The 21,661-nt window shown below is 50.4% G+C and overlaps 1 protein-coding gene across 3 annotated transcripts in view; it reads left to right on the plus strand.

Annotated features, from left to right (window-relative positions):
- TNS3 (tensin 3) overlaps nt 1-21,661 on the plus strand; it is a 220,506-nt gene that overhangs the window by 19,730 nt on the left and 179,115 nt on the right. For 2 of the 3 annotated variants that reach the window (XM_043872497.1, XM_043872499.1), the window contains exon 1: nt 17,849-18,224. The exons of the other annotated variant lie outside the window; for it this stretch is intronic. In XM_043872497.1, coding sequence (XP_043728432.1) covers nt 18,147-18,224 — 78 coding nt within the window. In that variant the 5' untranslated portion in view covers nt 17,849-18,146. Of the gene's footprint in view, nt 1-17,848; nt 18,225-21,661 lie in introns of those variants that run through there. 3 annotated transcript variants of the gene reach the window in all.

Below are 21,661 nucleotides of genomic sequence, written 5' to 3' on the forward strand. Positions count from 1 at the left end.
AGGACATGGGTTCGATCCCTGGGTTGGGAAGATCCCTTGGAGGAGGCATGGCAACCCACTCCAGTATTCTTGCCTGGAGAATAGAATCCCATGGACAGAGGAGCCTGATGGGCTATAGTCCATAGGGTCGCAAAGAGTCAGACATGACTGAAGTGACTTAGCACGCATGCATGCATATAAAGATGATTAAATACTCAAAGGGAAATACAGAGAGAAAGAGAGAAAATAGAAATCTGAGAAGCCCGTGTAGCCCATGGAAGGTCAGCATTCAGTGGATATTTAAAAAATTCTGTGTACCACAATGATTTAGCTGTGAGCCTCCTGGCAGCCTGCTGGGTAAGGGAAACAGTTGTTTCTAATTGTTTCATTGTATCTATAGGATAAAAATAAATGAACTGGAGAAAAACAGACAACAGAATCAGAAACAAGTTTTTCCAAGTCTGAATCTTGAGGGAATGCCTCTTTAGAGGCCCTGCAGAGTCCTCAGTCACATCCTGCAACTAACATAGTAGAGACGTGGAGCACACGCCTCTAAGAGCCTCAGTGCTGGCCAGGGGCAGTGCGACAAGCTCAGGTCTGCAGGAGGAACATCCCAAGGAACATAAGCATGCTGCTCCAAGTGTACCACTTAGATACAAAGATAAAACCCTGGAATGTAGTCCTTGAACTCTAGGGTCCCGTAGGGCCAAAAGACATTCAGATCTATTCCAGTCCCTTGTGCCTGTCAAGGTGTGTTTGCCCCTGCTGGCTTCCCTTGGGGGCACCATGGGGGCCCTGGGCTTCCCCTGACTGGATAGAACCTGCGCCAACACTGCTAATTCAGCACACCCTCACAGAGACCATCTGTGCTGCCTCCTTTGCGTTTTGCATCGTCTTCATCTGAAACTGATGAGTGAACAGGTTCTGCTGAGTAAGTGCTCTCAGGAGCCCGGAGCTGCTTGTCCAGTATGTTGATGCCGGCCACGTGTGTGAAAAATGGCTGGTGTGACTGGGGAAGGGAATTTCAGACTCCTTGTTAATTCTGAGTCATTTAACTTTAAAAGCTGTTAGCAGAGTACTGTTATTTTTCCATTGAACACAACTTTATTGTTTTGCTGGGACTATATTTCACTTTAACTCAGAAATTTTAGTGTCTAAACTGAGATGTGTTGACAGCATAATATGCACAGAAGATTTTGAAGACAGTACCAAAAAAAAGGTGAAATATCTCCTGAGTAATGTTCGTGTTGATTGCATGGTGAAAAAAATAACCATTTGGATATATTGGGTTAAGTAAAATATATCATTAAAATTGCTATCATCTGTTTCTTTTCAAAATGTGGCTACCAGAAATTGGAAAACTACATAAAATGTGGCTTGTATGCTATCTCCAGCGGGCAGTGTGGGCCCAGGGATGCCCAGAAGTCCTGGCTTTGATGCCCTCTTGACCTGGGGGCAGACAGGGTGCTGCCTTGTGGATCTGGGGGTCCGTCCGTGCACTGGACTCGGTACAGCCCCCTCCCGCTAGTGAGTTAGGAGGAAGAGGAGGACCAGGTGGTTGAGGCTGGGTCAGCAGCTGTCCTCTCAGGGACAAAGACGTGTTCCCAAGGCAACCTTGGATACAGGTGCCTAGGCCCTGGGGGGACGGTACACATTCGTTGTAGTTACTCAGTCAATGTGGATATTATTTAAATTTCTCTGATCCGTACTGTCACTCCCTTGATGGGGAGGTGACATTTCACAAGATTTTGGGAATGTTGGCTTTGAGAGTCCTTGCTCTTCTGAGTAGTTACTTTGTGGTGGCGCTAGCAGTAAAGAATCCACCTGCCAGTGCAGGAGATGTGAGACATGGGTTCCATCCCTCGGTCAGGAAGAGCCCCTGGAAGGGGGTATGGCAACCCACTCCAGTATTCTGGCCTGGAGAATCTCATGGACAGAAGATCCTGGTGGCCACAGTCCATGGGGTCGCAAAGAGTTGGATACAATTTAAGCGATTTAACACACATTGCCGGAAATCTGTATTCAGATTTCCCGATTGCTTTAAAATGACTTTTTTAGTAGGTGTGTTAGAATCAGGATCGTAACAAGGCCCCACACTGCACTGGCCTCTCTTAAGTCCTTATCCATCCATCTGCTCTGCAGCCCTCCTCTCTTGTAGAACACGCCAGGTGGCGAGCGGGAGGGCCTGGCATGGGTGGAAGGGGTGGGTGGACAGAGATAGATTGGGTGGGAGCAGCCTTCAACACCCTGTGATGTGGTGTTGAGGGAGGGTTAGGGGTCACGCCCTTGACCTTGATGGAGGCCTTGAAGCTGGGAGAGCAGGAAGCCTGTCCTCTCTTGCTGGGTGGGTCATGGTGATTACAAAGAGAGAAGGTCAGTTTCTTGTGCCGCCTCTTAGCTGGCAAGATGTCCCTATGTCCTCTCGTCTATCCTGGCCTCTGGGTCTCTGTTCTTGGTGCACGAGCAGCCTAGTCACTTCTCTGCGCCGGAAAGTCCTAGGGACTCACCAGTGGTGAATGTCATAACGCTGTCCCTGGGGGACAGCCATCCTGGGGTACAGTCGTCCTGGGAAATCTCCAGCCTCATTATATACATCTGAGCATGCTTGCTCAGTGTTTTGTATTTACTTAGCATACGCCTTGAAGAGTGCAGTAAACAGCCAGCTGGGGAGTGGTTTTGGGCTCTAGGAGGTTTCAGCCCCTTTTCCCATGCCCTGGTCAATGGGCTTGCTCCCGGAGGTCCTGCAGAGCCCCCTCCTTCTCTGTAAGGAGGCTCCGTCTGGTGTCAGAGCTAGATTTTCTCGCTGGGCTTGCACAGGGGGACACGCCAGGGGAACCCCCAAGCAGGCACTGAGGGATGGAGATGCGTGGGACCACGACTGAGGCCAGTGCCTCTGTACCGGTCACACCCCTGTCCTATTCCCGCTGAGTGCGGCTGGGATGATTCTGTCCCAATTTTTCTAGGGAGGAAACACAATTGAATTCTGCAAGTAAGTGAACGCAAAGGTGGGCCCCGGCCCTGTGTCCTTAGAATGAAAACCTGGTGCCCTTTCCTGCCCCACACACCATGTAGCTGTAGCAGGAAGTGTACCCGGTTGGGCTCTGTGAAATCTGTGCCTATGGACACTTGTGAGGAAGGTGGGGCACCCAGAGTCTGGGAGTTCCTGGTGAGCCTGAAAGGCGGGGCACAGATGGGAGCTTTGCATTTTGCCTCGGGCTAAGAAAAGAAGAGAAAACAGTGTGAGCAGAGGAAACATTCCTGGTGGGGATTACCTGGAGGTGGCCCAGCCCCTTTGATCTCCCGTGCCCTGGACTTGCTGCAACTTGCTACCATCAGGACAACAAATTCTCATTCCCCTTTTATGTTGGGAACCCACACAGGGCTCTGAAATTGGAAGCGCTTCTTTCCTCTTGCTTGCAGGAAGCATTGCCCTGTCTGAAGGGGGAAGACCTGCTGGGGCCTCGTTGATGGGGGTCGGATGGTCCTGAGGCTCAGGACTGATTGACAGAAAGATGGCAGATCTCCTGGAGGCCTGCTTACCACCCGCCTCCTACTCTGAGCTCCTGAAATAGGACATCCTTCCAGTTTGTAGACTTTCTCTGGAAAATTCCATGATACATGCTTTTGAACAGTGGGAGCCACCCCTTAGCACATGCTTCATTGCATTTTGGTGGAACAATTCTTTGTTGGAGGGTTTGCCCCAGGAATTGCACAGCATCTCTATCCCCTCCCAGTGAAAGTTGGTGACCACCCCACTTGTGGTGATGATTGAAAGAAAAAAGATCCCTTTTATTTCCAAACATCTTGGAATCACTCCAATTATTCGTGGCTAGAGAAATCACTCAGTACTTGAAAAAAATGAACTAGGATGAAAATAATTCCAGAGTATTATACAGGTTGTAAGGTATTTAAAAAAAATTTTTTTTTCAGTTTTTTTATACATGTATCAATATGTGTTTTACCAGGATGCTGGTTGAAATGTACTTCTTACTGTGTGTTGCTATCAGAAAGTTTGGAAAAATGTTGTGGACTGACAGGGGCGTTTTGGTCATTATACCTTGTGGATATTTTCTTGTGTTTGAAAGATTAAAAGACAGATATCTTTGAAGGGTAGGGAGGAGAACTAGGTTAAAAGAACTCATGTTTGGGAAAAAGGTCCTTGTGTGAGCTTGGCACAGGCAGGATTGATACTCGTGATTGAGGTAAAGGGCCCGTTTGTCCAGGGCCCTTCAAGTAAGACGTTTGCATTCTGTGTCTGTACATGGGTGTGAAGACCAGAGAGATGACAAAGTCAACCCTTTTGAATAAGATGCCTATGAAGTTTCCCAAACACAATGCAGCCCATGGTTGGCTCAAGCATTGTTCAGATTGGTGGGTGTTCCCAGGAAGGTCAGAGCCTCTGGGTCAGGGTGTCCCCCATGCTCCCCCTCCTGCTCTCGCTCCGTCTCCTGCTCTTGGCAGCCTTCCTGGGTGATTCAGCATGGGCACAGAGCCTGCTCCTTTTCAGGTGGGGGAGTGGGGGTAGCACCCTCCACACCAAGACCCATGAGCGTCGAACCCCGACCGGCCCACTTGTGGAAGGAGCCTCACCACTGGGGTCTGGTGTTCATACCAGGCATGCAAGAAGGTGTGGGTGGCCGGCCAAGGGTCTGCACTGCATGCCGACTTCAGAAATCTCATCTCATCTCCTCAGCCTTTGTCTGGGAAGTAGGCTGAAGCTTTATTTCACTCTGCTTAGGAAGTGTGGCTTCGAGGTTCTCCCACCAATGAGAGAAGCTCATAGCAGGGCACAGTTATCAGGTTAAAAAAGAAACTCAAGCAAATGATGAGCAAAGTCATTTTGTCCTCTCAGGTTGCACAGAACATTCCTGTGGTGACCCCTGATGCTCCAGGATGGGCTGTGAGCAGGTGGGGTGAGACGTGGCTGTGGACAGCCAGGACAGACTCTGGGGTCTGGGACCAGGGAATTGAAAACATCCTGGGTCTGCCTCAGGGTAGTCAACTTCTGTTTGATTAAGGATGACACGCAAATTCGTGAAGCGTTCCATATTTTTTTGAACCATGGCTCATTTAGAATAAAAACTCAAAACTCAAAAGGAATCTTTTAAAGGTCACGTTTTGACTTAAAAGTTTCTCCAGAAGCCCCTGCAGTGACCATGTTTAAAGTGGAATGTCTCACTGTCCGGTAGTCAGTGGGGTTTATTTTACAAAAGAAGGTAACAGGGTTCAGGAGGATCCGAATGTGCCCCTCACAAAAAAGCCCCACTTGCTTGCCTCCCCCTTTGTGGATGTGCGTGTATGTGCACACAGGCATGCAGGCAGGCATGTACACGTGCTGTGTGTCTGCACGTGTGCATCTATGAACATTGCTGTGCACACGTTGCATGCTCATGCTCACACATGTACACACATATATGCACACATGCATCTATGTAACGAGTGTCTTATGTGTACACATGTGTGCATGTGTATGCATATATATCTATATGTATTCATATGCAAAGCATGTGTATGTAATGCGTACATGTGTATAGGTATATGCACATGCCATTGTTGATTTCCCTCCCTCTTTTTTTCTTTTGGCTGCACCCGGAAGCATGTGGGACCTTAGTTTCCTGAACAGGAATCGATCCTGTGTTCCCTTCAGTGGAAGTGCGAAGTCTGGACTGCCAGGGAAGTCCCTGTCGATTTCTGAAATGGAAGCAGAGAGCCTTTTGGCGGAGGTTGTTGTTGCTATTGTTTTTGTTCCTCAGGCAAATCATTTCTGGAGCGCACTCACACACTGAACTCCAGACTGCTTCCTGGCTTGGCAAGGTTAATGTGAATGCTTTGAGCAGTTCTTTTATTTGTCAAGCCCCTGTTATTTTGTGAGAATTCATCTTGCAGCCAAAATAACCTCAGGGGAAAAATAATGAAAAAAAGAAATGAATGAAATGTTTCAGAAGAATGTGCCTGGAATGGGGTGTATGCAAATAAATAAGCTCGCTGCTCCTTTTCAATGTCTATTTAAGTGTTTCCTTAAAAAAAAAAGAAAATGATAAAGACACAACCACAACAGATACAACCACAACGCTGTAGTGTGGGTATGCGGAGAGGAAGGGAAGAAACCTGCTTCCCTCTACTTTGCCCTCCCATCCGTCTTTCTGGACGAAGATACATAGTTGAAGCTCTTTGCACAATGCCTATTAACGTGCCTTAGTAGAAATATTCTTTGTTATTACATTGTCTCTGCAATGTGAGGACTCATGTCTATGTAATATTTCCGGTTATGGATTTGCTCACTGGCATATTCTTCCTAGGTGCTGGGGTTACTGCATGGCTCTGTCCCTTTATGGATTTTGTTTCTCTCTCGCTGTGACTGACGATGATGACATAGCCCCTTCCTGCTTGGCACCTCTGTCTTCCGACACCTCCTTAATTGGAATTCACAGGGATTGAGTGAGCAGGGCCAGGAGCGTGACCATTTTTGTAGTTTTTGATCTGTATGGTCATTTCACTTTCCAAAGCGCTTCCCTGGACAATGAACTGTCTCGTTCAGGATGTCTCCTCATCGGAGTTTTGGGCCAAAATCTGTACGTCCCCTCACTCTGGTCTCTCTGCTTACATCAGCATTAAGCAAGACAGAGCCCTGCCACCCGCCACGTCAGAGTGGGTTTGGGCTGCAGAACCTCGGGCCTGGCCCCCGCCACCACCTGGTGCCAGCGACCAGCTGCCATTGTCCCTTGCTGGGGGCGCGTTGTCACATTCCTGCCACCTCTCCCTGCCTCCGTTCTTGTGTCACAGCACGGCCCTCCTGTGCTCACAGCACTCTGGTGAGCTGTTTCTCACAAGTCAAGTCCTTACACTGGCCTGGTCCCCTTCCCACCTCGGAGCCTGTTCTGTCCCCACCCCTGCCCTGGGCATGACCGGCAGGGGCTCCTGTCCACCTGTGGCCCTGGTGGTCCTCGGGCTTCTATGTCCGTGGCTTCTTCTCAGTCCTCTGGGTGTGCATGCATGCATGCCAAGTCTCTTAGTCTGTCCGACTCTTTGCAACCCCATGGACTGTAGTACACCAGGCTCCTCTGTCCCTGGGCTTCTCCAGGTGAGAATACCTGAGTGGATTGCCATGCCCTCCTCCAGGGGATCTCCCTGACCCAGGGATCAAACCTCTGTCTCTTATTATGTCTCCTGCATTGGCAGGCAGGTTCTTTACCACCAGCACTACCTGGGAAGCCCCTCAGTCACCTGTATATAAAATATCAAATCGCCCCCGATGAAGAAGCACCCTGCCGTTACATGTCCCTGGCATGATTTTCTGTCTTTTTCACTTGGCTTAATTTTTTCCCGAGCATTTGGCATATGCCATGTGTTGTCTCTGTTGCCTGCCTGGCTACCTCCTGGAATGTAGGCCCTGTGAGGACAAAGTCTTTATTTCGTTCATGTTCTGTTGCTGGCATCCAGCGCCAGCACATGGACACGTGGTCAGGGTCCTGAGGGGGATGCGCACACGGGGAGGGACCCAGCGGGGCCCAGGCTTGGGCCCTAGGCTTGTCTGTCTGCTGGGTGGCAGGGGGCCCTGTTTGCCTGTCAAGAAAGAGGCAGTGGGGGCACTGCAAAGAGTCAACTCCTTTGGGGGCCGGGTGTTCCAGGGAATGCTCCTTGTGTTTACGTGGCGCCCAAGGAGGCTGAGCCCTGGCTGCCCCTCTGCAGAGTGAGTTCACACTCCTGGGCTGGGAGTGAACCTGGAGGAGGATCTCAATTACCCCAGAACCAGTTCTCCTTCGGGGTGGCAAGATGCCCCCAACGTGGGGAAAGACTGGTGGGAACGATCAAAACTTAGATTCTTTTGTGCCTCTCTCAATATATCATGAGTATTTTCATGTCAGTGAGTATGGATCTGATCGCTGCTTTTTATGACGGTATACTCTTAAAGATTCCCGTGTGTTAGTGCCATCAAATTGTCTCAGGAAATTTTGTTGTTGTTCAGTCTCTCAGTTGTGTCCGACTCTTTGTGACCCCATGGACTGTAGCATGCCAGGCTTCCCTGTCCTTCACCATCTCCCAGAGCTTGCCCAAACCCATGTCCATGGAGTCAGTGATGCCATCCAACCATCTCATCCTCCGTCATCTCCTTCTCCTCCTGCCTTCAGTTTTCCCCCGCATCAGGGTCTTTTCTAATGAGTTGGCTCTTCATTGGATATTGGAGCTGCGTCCAGTTTCTCCTGCTATGCACACTTCTGTGAGGAATGGCCTTCCATCTAAATCTTGATCTACCCGTGTGCTCATTGCTTTAGAACATGTTCCTGTGTGGAATCGCACACCCCATGCATGTTTTACATGAAGAGATGTAGATTTTGTTTGCATGCGCCTTGCCGACTGAGACGCTGCATACGCATATCTTGTGCTTCTGCTTTGGGGCAGGGTCCCTGTGGTCTGGCTGCTACTGTCTTGCTTTGTGTGTTTCACTTTGCAAAGGGCAGTATGCTGAGCTGTCCTGCGGGAGCTGCTGGGTGGGAACCCCAGGGTAGCATCCCTGATTCCATTTCCAGCCTTCATTTATGCAGCAAACAGGCACGGGTCTTCCTGTGATGATGTGTGTGACATGCTTGGAGAGGCGAGCATGGGACACTATATGTGCTTAATGGGCTGGGGGCCAGTGGACCTCACCCACGTTGCTTTGAAAGGGCCCTGCAGGGAGATGTGTTTTGGCATTTGGGATGAAGGGCCTCCAGGTGGAAGGCAAGAGGGGAGACAGGAGACCAGGTGGGCGCCCTGCCAGAGGGGCCAGATGCAGCAACTGGGCTCTGCGCGGCGGGGAGACCTGAGGCGGTCAGTGAGGGGCCTGCCAAGGGCCTTGAGGAGCACGTTCATTCATTCATTCATCACTCAGTCTCTGCTTAGTGCTGATTCAGGCATGGGGAATCCCACGCCAGCCAGGCACATGGGGTCCCTGCCCTCTTGGCTGGACAGGCAGTAAACCCATCCACAATGCCCCCAGGACAGGAGTTAGGTAGCTGTAAGGACACTGAAGGATAACCAGGCCACATGAGGAGAGTGAGTATGGGCCGAGGTGGGAGGGCTATCTCCATAGGGTGTCATGCAAGGCCTCTCAGGGAGGGTAACGTTTTGGCAGAGATTTGAAGGAAGTGAAGAGTAAGCCGTGTGGGTGAGTTGCAGGTGGCAGGAACAGCAAGTGCAAACGTCCTGAGACAGCAGCTTACCGAGCAGGTGGGAAAGGAGCAGAGTTGAACAGGTCCAAGGTGGTCATGGGCTGGCTCAAATGGTCTATGGACCCAAGGTCAGAAGTTTGGCATTTTCTGGTTAAAGTGTGCTCGTGAAAGCTGGGGAGTGTGCTGTGCTTCCTTAAGGCAGGGCCTGTGGATGCAGAGAGCCAGTGAGCTTGCCGATAGGGGGCCAGCTGTGGTGGGGATAGAGACCGGAGAAAGGTCTTTTCGGGATTCATTTTGAAGGGCTTGCTGGCAGGGTGGCCGTATGGCACTTGTGAGGAGACAACCCAGAGTTCTGACTTGGGGGGCCGAGGTTAATGATGCTCAGGGGATGGCCCGGTGGAGGTGTGGAGCCAGTGATACCCGGGACTCAGCAGGTCAGAAGGGAAGGGCTGGAGGGGACGTGGGGTGTCATCAGCGATGATAGGATAGGCTGGAGGGGACAGCTGGGGGGAGTTTGCACACAGAAAAGTCCAGGACACTTAGAGGTGCCCGGGGGACAAGGACCATCGGAGGGAGATGAGAGCAGGACCCAAGAAAGAGAAGGTACCTAGGACATGGGGGCCTGGGAACTAGGAGAGGGACGTGTGGCACATGGGTAGCAGGCAGGTGAGCTGGCAACTGGGGTGGGTGAGGAGCAGCTGGGTGTGATGAGCTAGGTGGGGACTGGTGGGCAGTTTGGGAGGATGGAGAGGAAATTCTGGTTGTCAGTCCCAGGCATGGAACCCGGGCAGTGGACGTGGAGTCTAGCCAACCCTTGAAGGAGTTTCCCTGGAAGAGGATTATGAAATGAGCCATGATGGTGGCAGGGGCTGGAGGTCACACAAGGACCGTCTTTTTTTCTTTCTTTTTAAAAAAATTTTTGTTGTTGTTAGTCACTAAGTTGTTTCTGACTCTTTGTAACCCTGTGGACTGCAGCACACCAGGCTCCTCTGTCCTTCACTGTCTCCCAGAGTTTGCTCAAATTCATATTCATTGAATTGGTGATGCTATGTAACCATCTCATCCTCTGTCATCCCCTCCTCCTGCCTTCAATCTTTCCCAGCATCAGGATCTTTTCCAATGAGTCGGCTCTTCACATCTGGTGGCCAGAGTATTGGAGCTACAGCTTCAGCATCAGTCCTTTTAATGAATATTCAGGGTTGATTTCCTTTAAGATTGACTGGTTTCATTCCCTTGCAGTCCAAAGGACTCTCAAAAGTCCTCTTCAGCACCACAGTTCCAAAGCATCAATACTCAGCCTTCTTTATGGTCCAACTCTCATGTCCATACATGACTACTGGAAAAATCATAGCTTTGACTATACAGTCCTTTGTCAGCACAGTGATGTCTCTGCTTTTTAATAATTTTTTAAAAATAATTTGTTTTTGGCTGTGCTGGGTCTTCGTGCTACGCAGGCATTTCTCTAGTTGTGGGCTACTCTCTGGCTGAGGTGTGCAGGCCCTCACTGCAGTGGCTTCTCTTGCGGAACACGAGTTCTGGGGTGCACGGGCTTCTGTCGTTGCGGTGTGTGTGGACTCAGTAGTTGTGACTCCTGGGCTCTGAAGCGCTGGCTCAATACTTGTGGTGCATGGGCTTAATTGTTCCAAGACACGTGGGATCTTCCTGGACCAGGGATCCATCCTGTATCTCCTGCATTTTCAGGCAGATTCTTTATCACTGAACCACCAGGGAAGCCTGCAGGGGGGCTGTCTTTAAAGATGGGTGCCTTGCAGCCTCTGTGTCTGCTGGGGAGTCAGCACAGGAAGAAAAGTTGGTGAGGCTTGACTGCGGGGGAGCGAGAGTCAAGGCTGCTAGGAGCACCTGCTGTCATCCAGGTTTACACCCTGCCAGCTGGGCAAAGGGTCAAGACATTGTTACGCGTTTCGTTTGCCAAGGGCAACAGGCTCTGAGTGTTGGTGTGCATGGGGTGGCTAAGCACTGGTGGGGGCCCACTGTGGAGGCGGGTGGGTGGCAGCACCCCTTACAGAGGTTTCCTGGAGGCCAGACTGAGTGCTGCTTTCAGGTGGTGACCTTTGCTTGCGTCCTTGACCTAGGCCATCCCAAACTCATGCACAGTGGGTGTACAGTGGGCGTGGTCAGCTGATTGAACAGTAGATGGTCCCTAAGACCCTGCACTTGTGATAGAGGAGACTGGAGAGCTAGCGAGCAGAGCCCCGGACCTGTGCTTACAGGGGTCCACCCCCACCTACCCCACTGTAGGTGAGACTGTAGCAAAAGCATGCCAGTAATGAAAGATCCGAAGCCCCCTTCCTCCAGTGAGTGCTGACAATCTCTGAAAGTCCTGGTCTCTGTCCCGTCTACCAAACCAGATCTCTCTCCCTTAATTCCCAGCCCACCTTTGGTGGTCGTGACCCCGCTGGAGTCAGCTCCCACTCTTCCTGCTGCCACCACCACTAAGGTCCTGGTTGAAACACCCGTCCCCACTCTGCTGGCCTGTTTTGCAGGAGGTCTGCCCCCTCCCATCCCCCACCCTCTGCCCCCTCCTGCCCCTTTGCTAGTAAACCTCTGACTCCCCATATTCTCCACAGTCAAGTCTGATCTTGAGTCTGGCTCCCAGTGCCCCCTACCCCAAGCTTTCTCATCACTGGGGCCACTTTCCTCTTCATGCTTTATCAACTCTCTGTCCCTCCCACACAGTGAACTATGGGGAAAGAATGGAAGGGTGGTGAATGGTGCTGTGAATCATTGTCAATCAGCTAATCAGAAATCAAAGGGCAGCAGACATGAGGCCACAAGTTCCAAGGCCCAACCCAGGTGTGACCATGGGGTGTGGCCTCTAGTGACCACTGCCTTAAAACCTGGCATCTGTCTTTATTGATTTATAGTCATTCATTCCTCCAGTAATGTGTATCCGGCACAGCCTGGGTTCCTGGAGGACACGCATCGTTTATTATGCATGGGGGTGGGGCCTGGGGACACACAGAGAAAGCCTGTGATGGGGCAGTGCCCAGGCAGTGTGGCTTCTGTCTGACCTGGACAGACAGTGTCTGCCTCCGGTAGACGCTGATTCCTGCTCTCTGGGCCTGGATGGAGATTTTGCAGTCTTTTTTTTCTGAGTTGCAACAAGCATTGTTATTTATAGGAAATGCGCTTTTCATGTGCTGGAAGCATCTTGGGGCATGATCTGGGTGAAGGAGAGATTACTTCAAGTCAGGAGCATCATACCAGGCTGGGAAACTTGCTTTTGTTGGAATTTAAATCAGAGATTTTAATTATTAAACTCTCTTTGAGAACACATTGATGGGGCTGGGTGCAGTCCCAGCTCCATCGTGGCCTCACTGAGTTTGAGGGTGACCCAGATATGGGGGAGTCACCCCAAAGTCCTACCTTCCCCACAACAAGATGAGACCCAGTTGTGCCTGCCTCACACCTATCCTGGGACTGCAGATACATATTCACAGTGATGATGATAAACAGAAGCAATGTCTGCTTTTTAAAAAGACTTGAGAAATAGTTAAAACTTGTTCATATTGAGGGCTTCACTGATAGCTCAGTTGGTAAAGAATCCACCTGCAATGCAGGAGACCCCAGTTTGATTCTTGGGTCAGGAAGATTGGCTGGAGAAGGGATAGGCTAACCACTCCAGTATTCTTGGGTTTTCCCAGTGGCTCAGCTGGTAAAGAAACTGCCTGCAATGTGGGAGACCTGTGTTTGATCCCTGGGTTGGGATGCTTCCCTGGAGAAGGGAAAAGCTACCCACTCCAGTATTCTGGACTAAAGAATTCCATGGAATGTATAGTCCATGGGGTTGCAAAGAGTCAAACATGACTGAGCGACTTTTACTTCACTTTATATTGAAAATACCGCATCTTTCTCAGAAACTGTGATTTTTCTCCTCATTGTCTGCTTGGGGCCCCTCACCTTAGTCCTCCAAACTCTTCTGGCTGTGCAGGGACCCGTCTTAGCAGGAGTCATTGTTCGGTTGATAAATTGTGTCCAGCTCTTCTCGACCTCATGGACTGCAGCACACCAGGCTTCCCAGTCCTTCGCTATCTCCCAGAGCTTCCTCAGACTCATGTCCATTGATTCAGTGATGCCATCCAACCATCTCATTCTCTGTTGCCCCCTTCTCCCCTTGCCCTCAATCTTTCCCAGCATCAAGGTCTTTTCCAATGAGTTGGCTCTTCACATCAAGGGGCCAAAATATTGGAGCTTCAGCATCAGTCCTTCCAATGAATATTCAGGGTTGATTTCCTTTGGGATTGACTGGTTTGACTTAGCAGGGGAGGAAGAATATTTGGTGGGCATCACACCAAAGCCCCTCCGCTTTGGGGTGAACTGCACAGGGACTGTTTGAGGTCGGCAGTGAGCTGATTCTTCTCGTTAGCCTACAAAGAAACGGGAGGCCCTGGGTGATGACTACAAACCAGCAGACACACAGCAAGGAGTAGAGCAGGTCGAGTGCCCCGAGGCGCTGTCTCTTCTGCAGCCTCTGCAGCCCATCTCGGCCCTGCCTCTCGGAGGAGGCAACATTGGACCCTTGTGGGCCTACCCAGAGTAGGGTATCAGGCCAGAATCCCTACCCAGAGTTCCTGATGTGGTCTAGACAGATTTGGTCAAAGCTAGGGAATACTGGGCATTTTGGCTCACAGAACTATGGAGGAATGAAAAGACTGGGGTTCAATCCAGAGATGAAGCTTGGTGACTCAGAGGGTGCTCTGTCAGTGTCTCCTTTCCATCCACACCCTCCCTGTAGGGGCCAGTTCCCAGGCACGCAGGAGGGCTGTCTGGATGCTCTAGCAGAAGGGACAGGCCAGATGAGATGCCTCTATCCTCACACCCGGCCTGGGGAAATAACTTGGGTTTGGGACCACCCATAGGAGGTCGGCTCTGCTGTGACGGTGGAGCACTGCTCACTAGGTTAAACTTCCCAAAGCCTCCGCTGGTTGCCAACAGCTGGATGCCAACATCTTGCAGAACTGGGATTTCTGGAGGGGCTAGGGGCTTCCCTGGTGGCTCAGATGATAAAAAATCTGCCTGCAGTGCCGGAGACCTGAGTTTGATCCTTGGGTCGGGACGATCCCTTGGAGAAGGGAATGGCTACCCACTCCAGTATTCTTGCCTGGAGCATCCCATGGACAGAGGAGCCTGGCGGGCTTCAGTCCATGGAGTTGCAGAGTCAGACATGACTGAGTGACTAACACACACACACACACAATCCAGTATTATCACTATTTTGATGTTCGGGTTGTCCCAGGTCTGGCCAGGACAGCCTCTGCAGGCCCACTCAGACCCCTGGTCATGCAGCCCCACCGTTCCGGAAGCGTTCCCTTACCTTATGGCATTTGTACTATCCCTGACTCAGATCTGTAATCAGCCATGTCTCCGGGAGCCCTGATTTCTTTTACTGGGAAACAGGGATGTGGGTGCTGCATGTAACCACTACTCTTGGGGGCTGCTGTAGGTGCTCCCTCCCCCACCGCAGACAGAGCTGGGGAGTGTAGGCAGTTTATATGTGCCTCTGTGTGTATGGGTGCATGCCTGTGCATGGGTGTGTGTGTGCATGGGCACATTTGCATTGATTTTCACTTCTGTATCTGTGTCTCTGCATTCAAAACATGAGTTACACCAGCATCTGATTCCAGTCCCACAGCATGGCTGTCACTGAAATATTCTCCCTTCCTGTGTTAGTAAACTCCTTCTCCGCCAAGTGGTCCCAGGACACAGTATATTCACGTGGTTCCTCCTCTCTCACTGCCAGAGACTCCCACTGCCCTCAGGGTTGGGCCCTGGCTTGCCTTGTGGGGCCCCCTTCCTCTCCACGCCTGCTCTTAGGACGCGGACTCTGCCTGCCTGCCATCCATGCCCCAAATGCATGCTGTGCTTCCGTTCACGCAAACACCCTGTTTTATGGTCTCCTGGTTCTTTTCCTGACTCAAAAATGTCCATTTCTCTTCTAGGTCTCAGCCCACCTGTCATCTATTTTCCCTGAAGTCCCATGAGTGGGCTCACTGCCCCCCTCATAATGCCACATACAGACATTCTCACCGTCGGGTAAAGGAGAGTCATTTGTCACCGTAGTCCCTGCAATGCCAGGCACACAGGCTGCTCATCAGCATTCTGGGACGGCCTACGGGAGTGGCCTCCATTCAGTTAGATCCCGGACGGGCCAACCTCGCATCTCGTCTTAGGGTTGGACTTACTGCTGAGCTTGTGTCCCCAGGCCAGTCTGGGTTGGTGATATAGCCCTGAGGCCTGGTGGTGGAGCTTTGCCCTCAAAATCTGGACCCAGGCCCCCTGAAGTCCATCTTGTGCAGGAAGAACCTCCTTTGTTGGGGACTCGGTGCAGCCAGAATTCAGAAGCAGATGTCAGGCCAGCAAGAAGCAAGGAGGGTTGTCACTTTACCAGGGGCAGGCTAGGCTCGCAGTGCAATAGTGGGGTGTCTGGCAAGGCTGGAGTAGCTGGCTTGGTCCCTAGGCCAAGCTGGCCCCAAACCCTCATGCTTCAGCTTGCCTCTGAGGGGTGGTGTGGCAGGCTAGAGGGAAAGGGGGCTGAAGAGGGGGCCAGCAGGCAAAGCGGGGAGTCCTGGCAGGTTTGTGTTTGGGAAGTTCACTTGGGCTCCGGTGTTCTGGACTTCAGTGGACTGTCTGTGATCCCTGATTCTCACTGAGTTGTGATAGCCCACTGTGCTATCTATCATCTGTGAGATGTGATTGCATGCATGTATTTATTATTAATAATAAATTGTGGGTATTTTCTGAATGATGTATTTTTTAATTGAATCAGAGGAGATTCAGGTGTCCCTATGAAAACACCTGTCACCTATTTTGTCCTCCAACCTGGCAACCATGGGCCTAGGTACGCTGGTGATCAGGACCATCATTTCCAAGGGCCCCATAGAGTGTGCAGCCCCGTCCATGAGTTCAAGTTTTATCATGTTGCAAGTTACCTGTTTGCTATGATCGAGGTTCCTCCTGCTGGTTCCATGCGTGAGACTGGTGATAGATCCAGCTGATTCCTGGGAAAATGTTTGCCTTGTGTGCCCTCAGACAACATAAGAGTGGGCTTCTAGCTCAGCCTGTAGACACAGCTCTGGGCTCCATCTTGTTCTCAATAATGGGGACTCAAATCTGATACAGATGTGTGTTCTTAGGGATCCTGTGATCACATGGGGGTGAGGGATGTGTATGAAGAAATAGAACTGAGAGGTGTTTACAAAAACTAAAGTTTGACTCCTTTATAGAAAAAGTGAATAATGATGAATGAATCTAGAAAATAACAAATGAATGAATGAATATAGAGACAGATGAATATACTCTTATTTGAAGGATGAAGGTGAAATGAGAATGAATGGGTGGCTGCCAGGTCAGAAGCCACAATGATGTGTTTCTGGTTTTTTGGTTTTTTTTTTTTGGTGTGTGGTTGAAAGTCAAAGAGCAGCTTTGCTATTCCACCCCCAGAAATGGAAAGATGGGTATTTGGTGCCAGAACCTGAGAGGTTAATGTCGGCCTTTGAATTGATGGCTGGAATTTGCACATGTGTTAACCATAAAGGCCCAGGGTCTAGCCCACCCAGAGTGCTCTCCAAAGCTAAGACATTTGGAGTTGCAAGCGGAGTTGAAGATCTGAAGTCAGAGCATTAGACCAACACAGGGCATTAGTGCGGCTGTACCCTGGGCTGGGCATGGAGGCAGGCTGAGCCACGAGAGCACACGGCACAGCTATGCACACAGTGAGCCGGCAGGTCTGAGACCACCCAGCTCCCTAGGACACATGCTCCTCTGCATGCGGCCTCCTCTACGGGACCCCACAGAAGGGAGGAGGTGGTCTCCACTGAACAAGTCCACTGTCAAGGGACCCCTTCTCAGGAATGTCACCAGACCTTCTCATGGTGGAGAGCTAAGAGCCACTGGTCCATGAGCCCTGCCCAAGACGACTCAGTCTTGTGGGGTCTGACAGGCAAAGGGCCATTCTGTCTGTGGATCAGGCCCACCTTCCCCCTCTGTGCTGTGCTTCATGAGGCTAAGGGACCCTTCCCCTTTCCAGGTGTCTGGCTTCCTCTTCATGTGAGACCCTTTCCCCACGATCCCAGTCACCTTTATCTCCTTAAAATAAATTAAAAACAGGTTTTTAATTTCCTTCTAAAATCACAGACCCAGAGAGGAAACTCGGCTGTGATTTGCTGGGAGCTGGATGGCTCTCTGGATAGTAAGGACAGGGAGGGGTGCTGTGGATCCCAGACCCCAGCTACGGGAAGGCCCATTGGTCATTTCCTTTGAGCTTGCTGGAACCTCTACCTGCTTCTCATCCCACTTTGGCAAGGCTGCTCCTTGTTTTTCTTAGTTGAAGAGGCAAACTGGAAAGAAAACCTTTCTGTATTAGAGTTTTCCTTCTTTCCACTCCAGAGCCACTGTTTGCTAGCAGTATAGGTTACCGGTGATACTGACCATTACAGATGCAAGTTTACTGGACAATATAGAAGATTTAAAATCCCGAAAGCCAGACAGCCTGCGGCTTTTGATTTTAAGTCCCTGGATCTGCATTCTTGGAGAGGTCTGAAATCCTAGTCAAGCTGTACCCCAGCCAAAGGCGGGGGTAATCCAGTGGGAGGGCCAAGGGCGTTGGAGGGCGATGGAGGGTGAGCCCCCCACCCCTGTCCTAGGAGGCGTTTCCTCGCCACTTTTCTTGGGTTTGGCTGAGAAACCTTTTTCCTCTTCTCCGGAGCTGCGGTCAGGGGCGGGGGGAAGGGAGCGCTAATTCGTGTCAGATGGAGGGGCGCCGGGGGGCCGTGCGCTCATTCGTCTGGCTTTTGTTCGCGGCATCTGACTCCTGACGGCCGAGTGGACTTGGAGTTGGCGACCGCTTCATTTCAGGGCTCCCGGGGCCGAACTTCTCCTGGGACTCCCAGACACAGGGGCCCAGGAGGCGTACCTGCCGCGCATCGCTACCCGGGAGGGATCGGCGCCTGCCTCGGCCTTCCTCGCCTGGCCCGACCCTTCGCGGGGGCCCGGACGGCCATGCGGCTGCGCGCCCTGACCCCGGGGCCGCCTGGAGGGTGCGCGCGCGGGGCGCGGGCTCGCCGGCACCGGCGCCAGGTGAGTGGGCGTTCTGCGAGGGGGAGGGGCGCAGGGAACCGGGACCCCGGCGCGCCGGGAACTGGGAGCTGCGACAGGATGGAAGCCCTGGGAGTGGAAGCACTTTTGGGTTGGTGCGCGCGTGTGCTTGTGTGTGCCCGCGTACCCCGGTCTGCGCGCCGGTGTGCAAGTGTGTACGGGTGCCCTTGCACTCTTGTCTGCGCGTGCACGCTCGCGCTTGTGCCCTGGTCTCTGCGCGTGCCCGTATGTCCACGAGTGCGCGTATGTCCTTGTCTGTGTACGCGTGTCTCGTGTGTGTTCGTGTGTGCGCCTGTTACTTGAGCAGGAAAGAACGAGCGAGGGAAAGTAGAGCTTTGACTGGTGGGAGGCCGGCGCCCTGGTGGGCCCACGTGAAGTGGGAGACAGCTTTGGTCTTAATTTTTGAATCCAGCTCCCTCTTGAACACACTTCCTTGGCCTCCCTTGCTGGAATGGAAGCAGAACTTTGGCAGTTTCACGGACTCCCTTCTAGCTTGTGTTTCTTTGCAGAGGAAAAGGGTGCTGTAACTCTGTGGGTGTGTGAGGATGCTCCAGCGTTGTTGCAGAAGTGCAAGTTCCCCAGGGCCATGTTACAGCCCTTGGTCCTGGGACTGTCTTCCATGGCGCTTGACTTAAACTGAGCAGATGCACAGGCGGCTCCCTACTAAGTTCAACAGTCCCCTCTCTGAGTCTAATAATTAGGCATTTATTGCATTCGTTTTGCTGGAAACTTATGAAGGTTCTGAGGAGTGAGAAGTTGTCAGAATGTCAGCCATTTCACAGCACTTTGAGTTGTGCTCATTCTGATTTTTAGTTTAACAATCAAACACTACTCCTGAGAAGCTTGGGAACCGTGTGCGGAAGGCAGAAGATGTCCCCGTGCTCTGGGTCCCTTGGCTGCAGGCATCTCTGGGCAGGATCACTCCAGAGGTTTGGGGCCGGCTCTCCTCACGCCGGGAAGTTGTAGCGTTTAACTTCAGAGTCAGGTTGCTTGGTGATTTTGCTCAGTGCGTCTGCCCCCCTCGAATGCTACTGAAGGTTTCCCAGGTAGGAAAACACACACCGAAATCCTCTCTCCTGAAAGGAAAGGAGGCTTGGATTGTGCTGGTTTAGGCTTTGTGGGGGTAACTGTTGCCACTGCAACATTAGCCTAGAGAACTGAGCAGAGAGGAACTGTGAGGTTTTGCATTTTCGCAGAGCAGAGCAAAAGGTTACCCTGCTGCACGCCTGTGGAACACTTCCTCGCTCAGTTTTGCAGAGATTTTTCTTTCTAAAAAGAGACCTCACCATCAAGACCAGCACTAATTACCCTGAACCCCTCAGGGAGTCCTTGTAGAACTGGCAGCCTTGCTCTCTACCCTTCCCACTGTCTGCTCCTAACAATTAAATGCAATTTAGATTCCTGAACTGAGCCTGCTAAATGCTTCAGCATTTTGGCCTCCCCTGTCCCCCGTGCACTCATTGGGCCCGCCTCTTTGGGAGAAATGAAAGCACAGTATCAGGTGAAAACAAAGGCAGCCTAATCCCGTCTAGGCTCACTTCACAATGGAGATGTTATGTACAGATGAAGCGTGAGCAGATGTTATTACACTATCTGAAATGAATTCCTCCACCATCCAGCCACTGAAATGGCTTCGGCCTCCACACAGCGCCTCTGCTGTTTCCTTCCTCCAGGTTTCTAACTGTGGCCCAGCCGGCAGGAAAACCACAGGAGCACAGTGCCTCTTTCTCCCTGGTTGTAATAAAGGTATTTGTAAGGAATAAAACGTCACAGTATCCCCTCTTGGCTCACAGAATACAGCCAATTCATTCAGTCGACAAGTATTAATTGAGGGTGCCAGGCACTGTGCAGGGCCTTGGAAGACAAATAGATAAGAGCCTGGTGTCCTGCCTGTAGGAAATTACACAAAAGAGAAGGCTGTAAAGAAATAACTGAAATATAAGGGAGGAAAAGTGTGTGCCAGCTGGGGGATTATGATAGAGGGCTGTGTGTGTCAGCTACTTGAATGTCTACTCCTGTCTGAGCATGAGGCTGGAGTGGAGACTGGGTCTGAGCCCACATTCCTTATCCGTTGGCTACGTGGTCTTGATCTCGCATCCTAATATCTCCATTTGTAGAGCAGTGTTGGTTATGGTTACAGCCCAGAAGGGCCCTGCCAATGTCATGGACTTCATGATAGTAGCACCTTCATTCCTGTTTTGTAGGCACTGAGTTCAGGATCCCTACTATCGAAAAGTATATGGTCTCTTGAAAAAAGCAGGAACAAATATATAAACAAGTATGTAATAGCAGTGCATTGCCATGGTGTGTTAATCTATACACTATTTAGAAGTGTGTTATTTGAGGTCCAAATACTTAGGGGATTTTTACTGAGATCTTTCTGTTTCTGATTCCTAATTTAATCCCATTGTGGTCAGAGAACATATTTAGTACAACTTGAATACTTTAAAATTTTCTTAGACTTGTCTACTAAATATTCCATATGCATTTGAAAAGAATGGGTATTCTGCCGCTGTTAGGTCAAATGTTCTATAATGTCAGTTAGGTCAAGATATTGATAATATTGTTCAAAGCTTATGTATCCTTGCTTATTTTCTGCAGTAATTATCAATTATTTATAAAAATAATATTAATAATTGAGAAAGGCTATATTAGTTTGCTAGGACTGCCATAATGAAATAACACAGACTAGGTGTCTTCAACAACAGAAGTTTATTTTTTTATAGTTCAGGAAGTTGGAAGTCCAAGATCAAGGTATTGACAAGTTTGGATTTTCCTAAGGCCTCCCTCTTGCCTTAGTTTGTGTGGCCACCTTCTCACCGTGTCATCACATGGACTTTCCTCTGTGCCAAGCTTCCCTAGTGTCTCCTTTTCTTCATATAAGGACACCAGCCCTATTGGATTAGGTCCCTACCCTCATGGCCTCATTTTACCTTGATTACCTCTATAAAGGCCCTAACTTCAAACATAGTTACATTGGAGGTTAAAGCTTCAATATATGAATTTTGTGGGGACACAATTCAGTGTGGGGTAATGAAATGTCTGATTATCTATGTTTGCTTATTTCTCATTGCAATTCTGTCAGTTCTTGTTTCATATATTTTGAGAATTTTGTTATTAAACATGTAACTTTGTCATATTCTCTTGATTTTTACCCTTTTATCATTATGTAGTGCTTTTCTATATCTTGGGGCTTCCCTGGTGGCTCAGATGGATATCATTGGGGATATTCTTTAATCTGGAATCTACTTATTAATATAGTCATTTCAGCTTTTCTTTGATTGACACTAGCATTTTATATTTTTCTATTCTTTTTTAAAAAAATATGATTTGACAATCCCTGCCTTTTAATTTGGAGAAGGCAGTGGCAACCCACTCCACTACTCTTGCCTGGAAAATCCCATGGACGGAGGAGCCTG

This window comes from Cervus elaphus, chromosome 18 (genome assembly GCF_910594005.1).
Source record: "Cervus elaphus chromosome 18, mCerEla1.1, whole genome shotgun sequence".
NCBI lineage: Eukaryota > Metazoa > Chordata > Mammalia > Artiodactyla > Cervidae > Cervus > Cervus elaphus.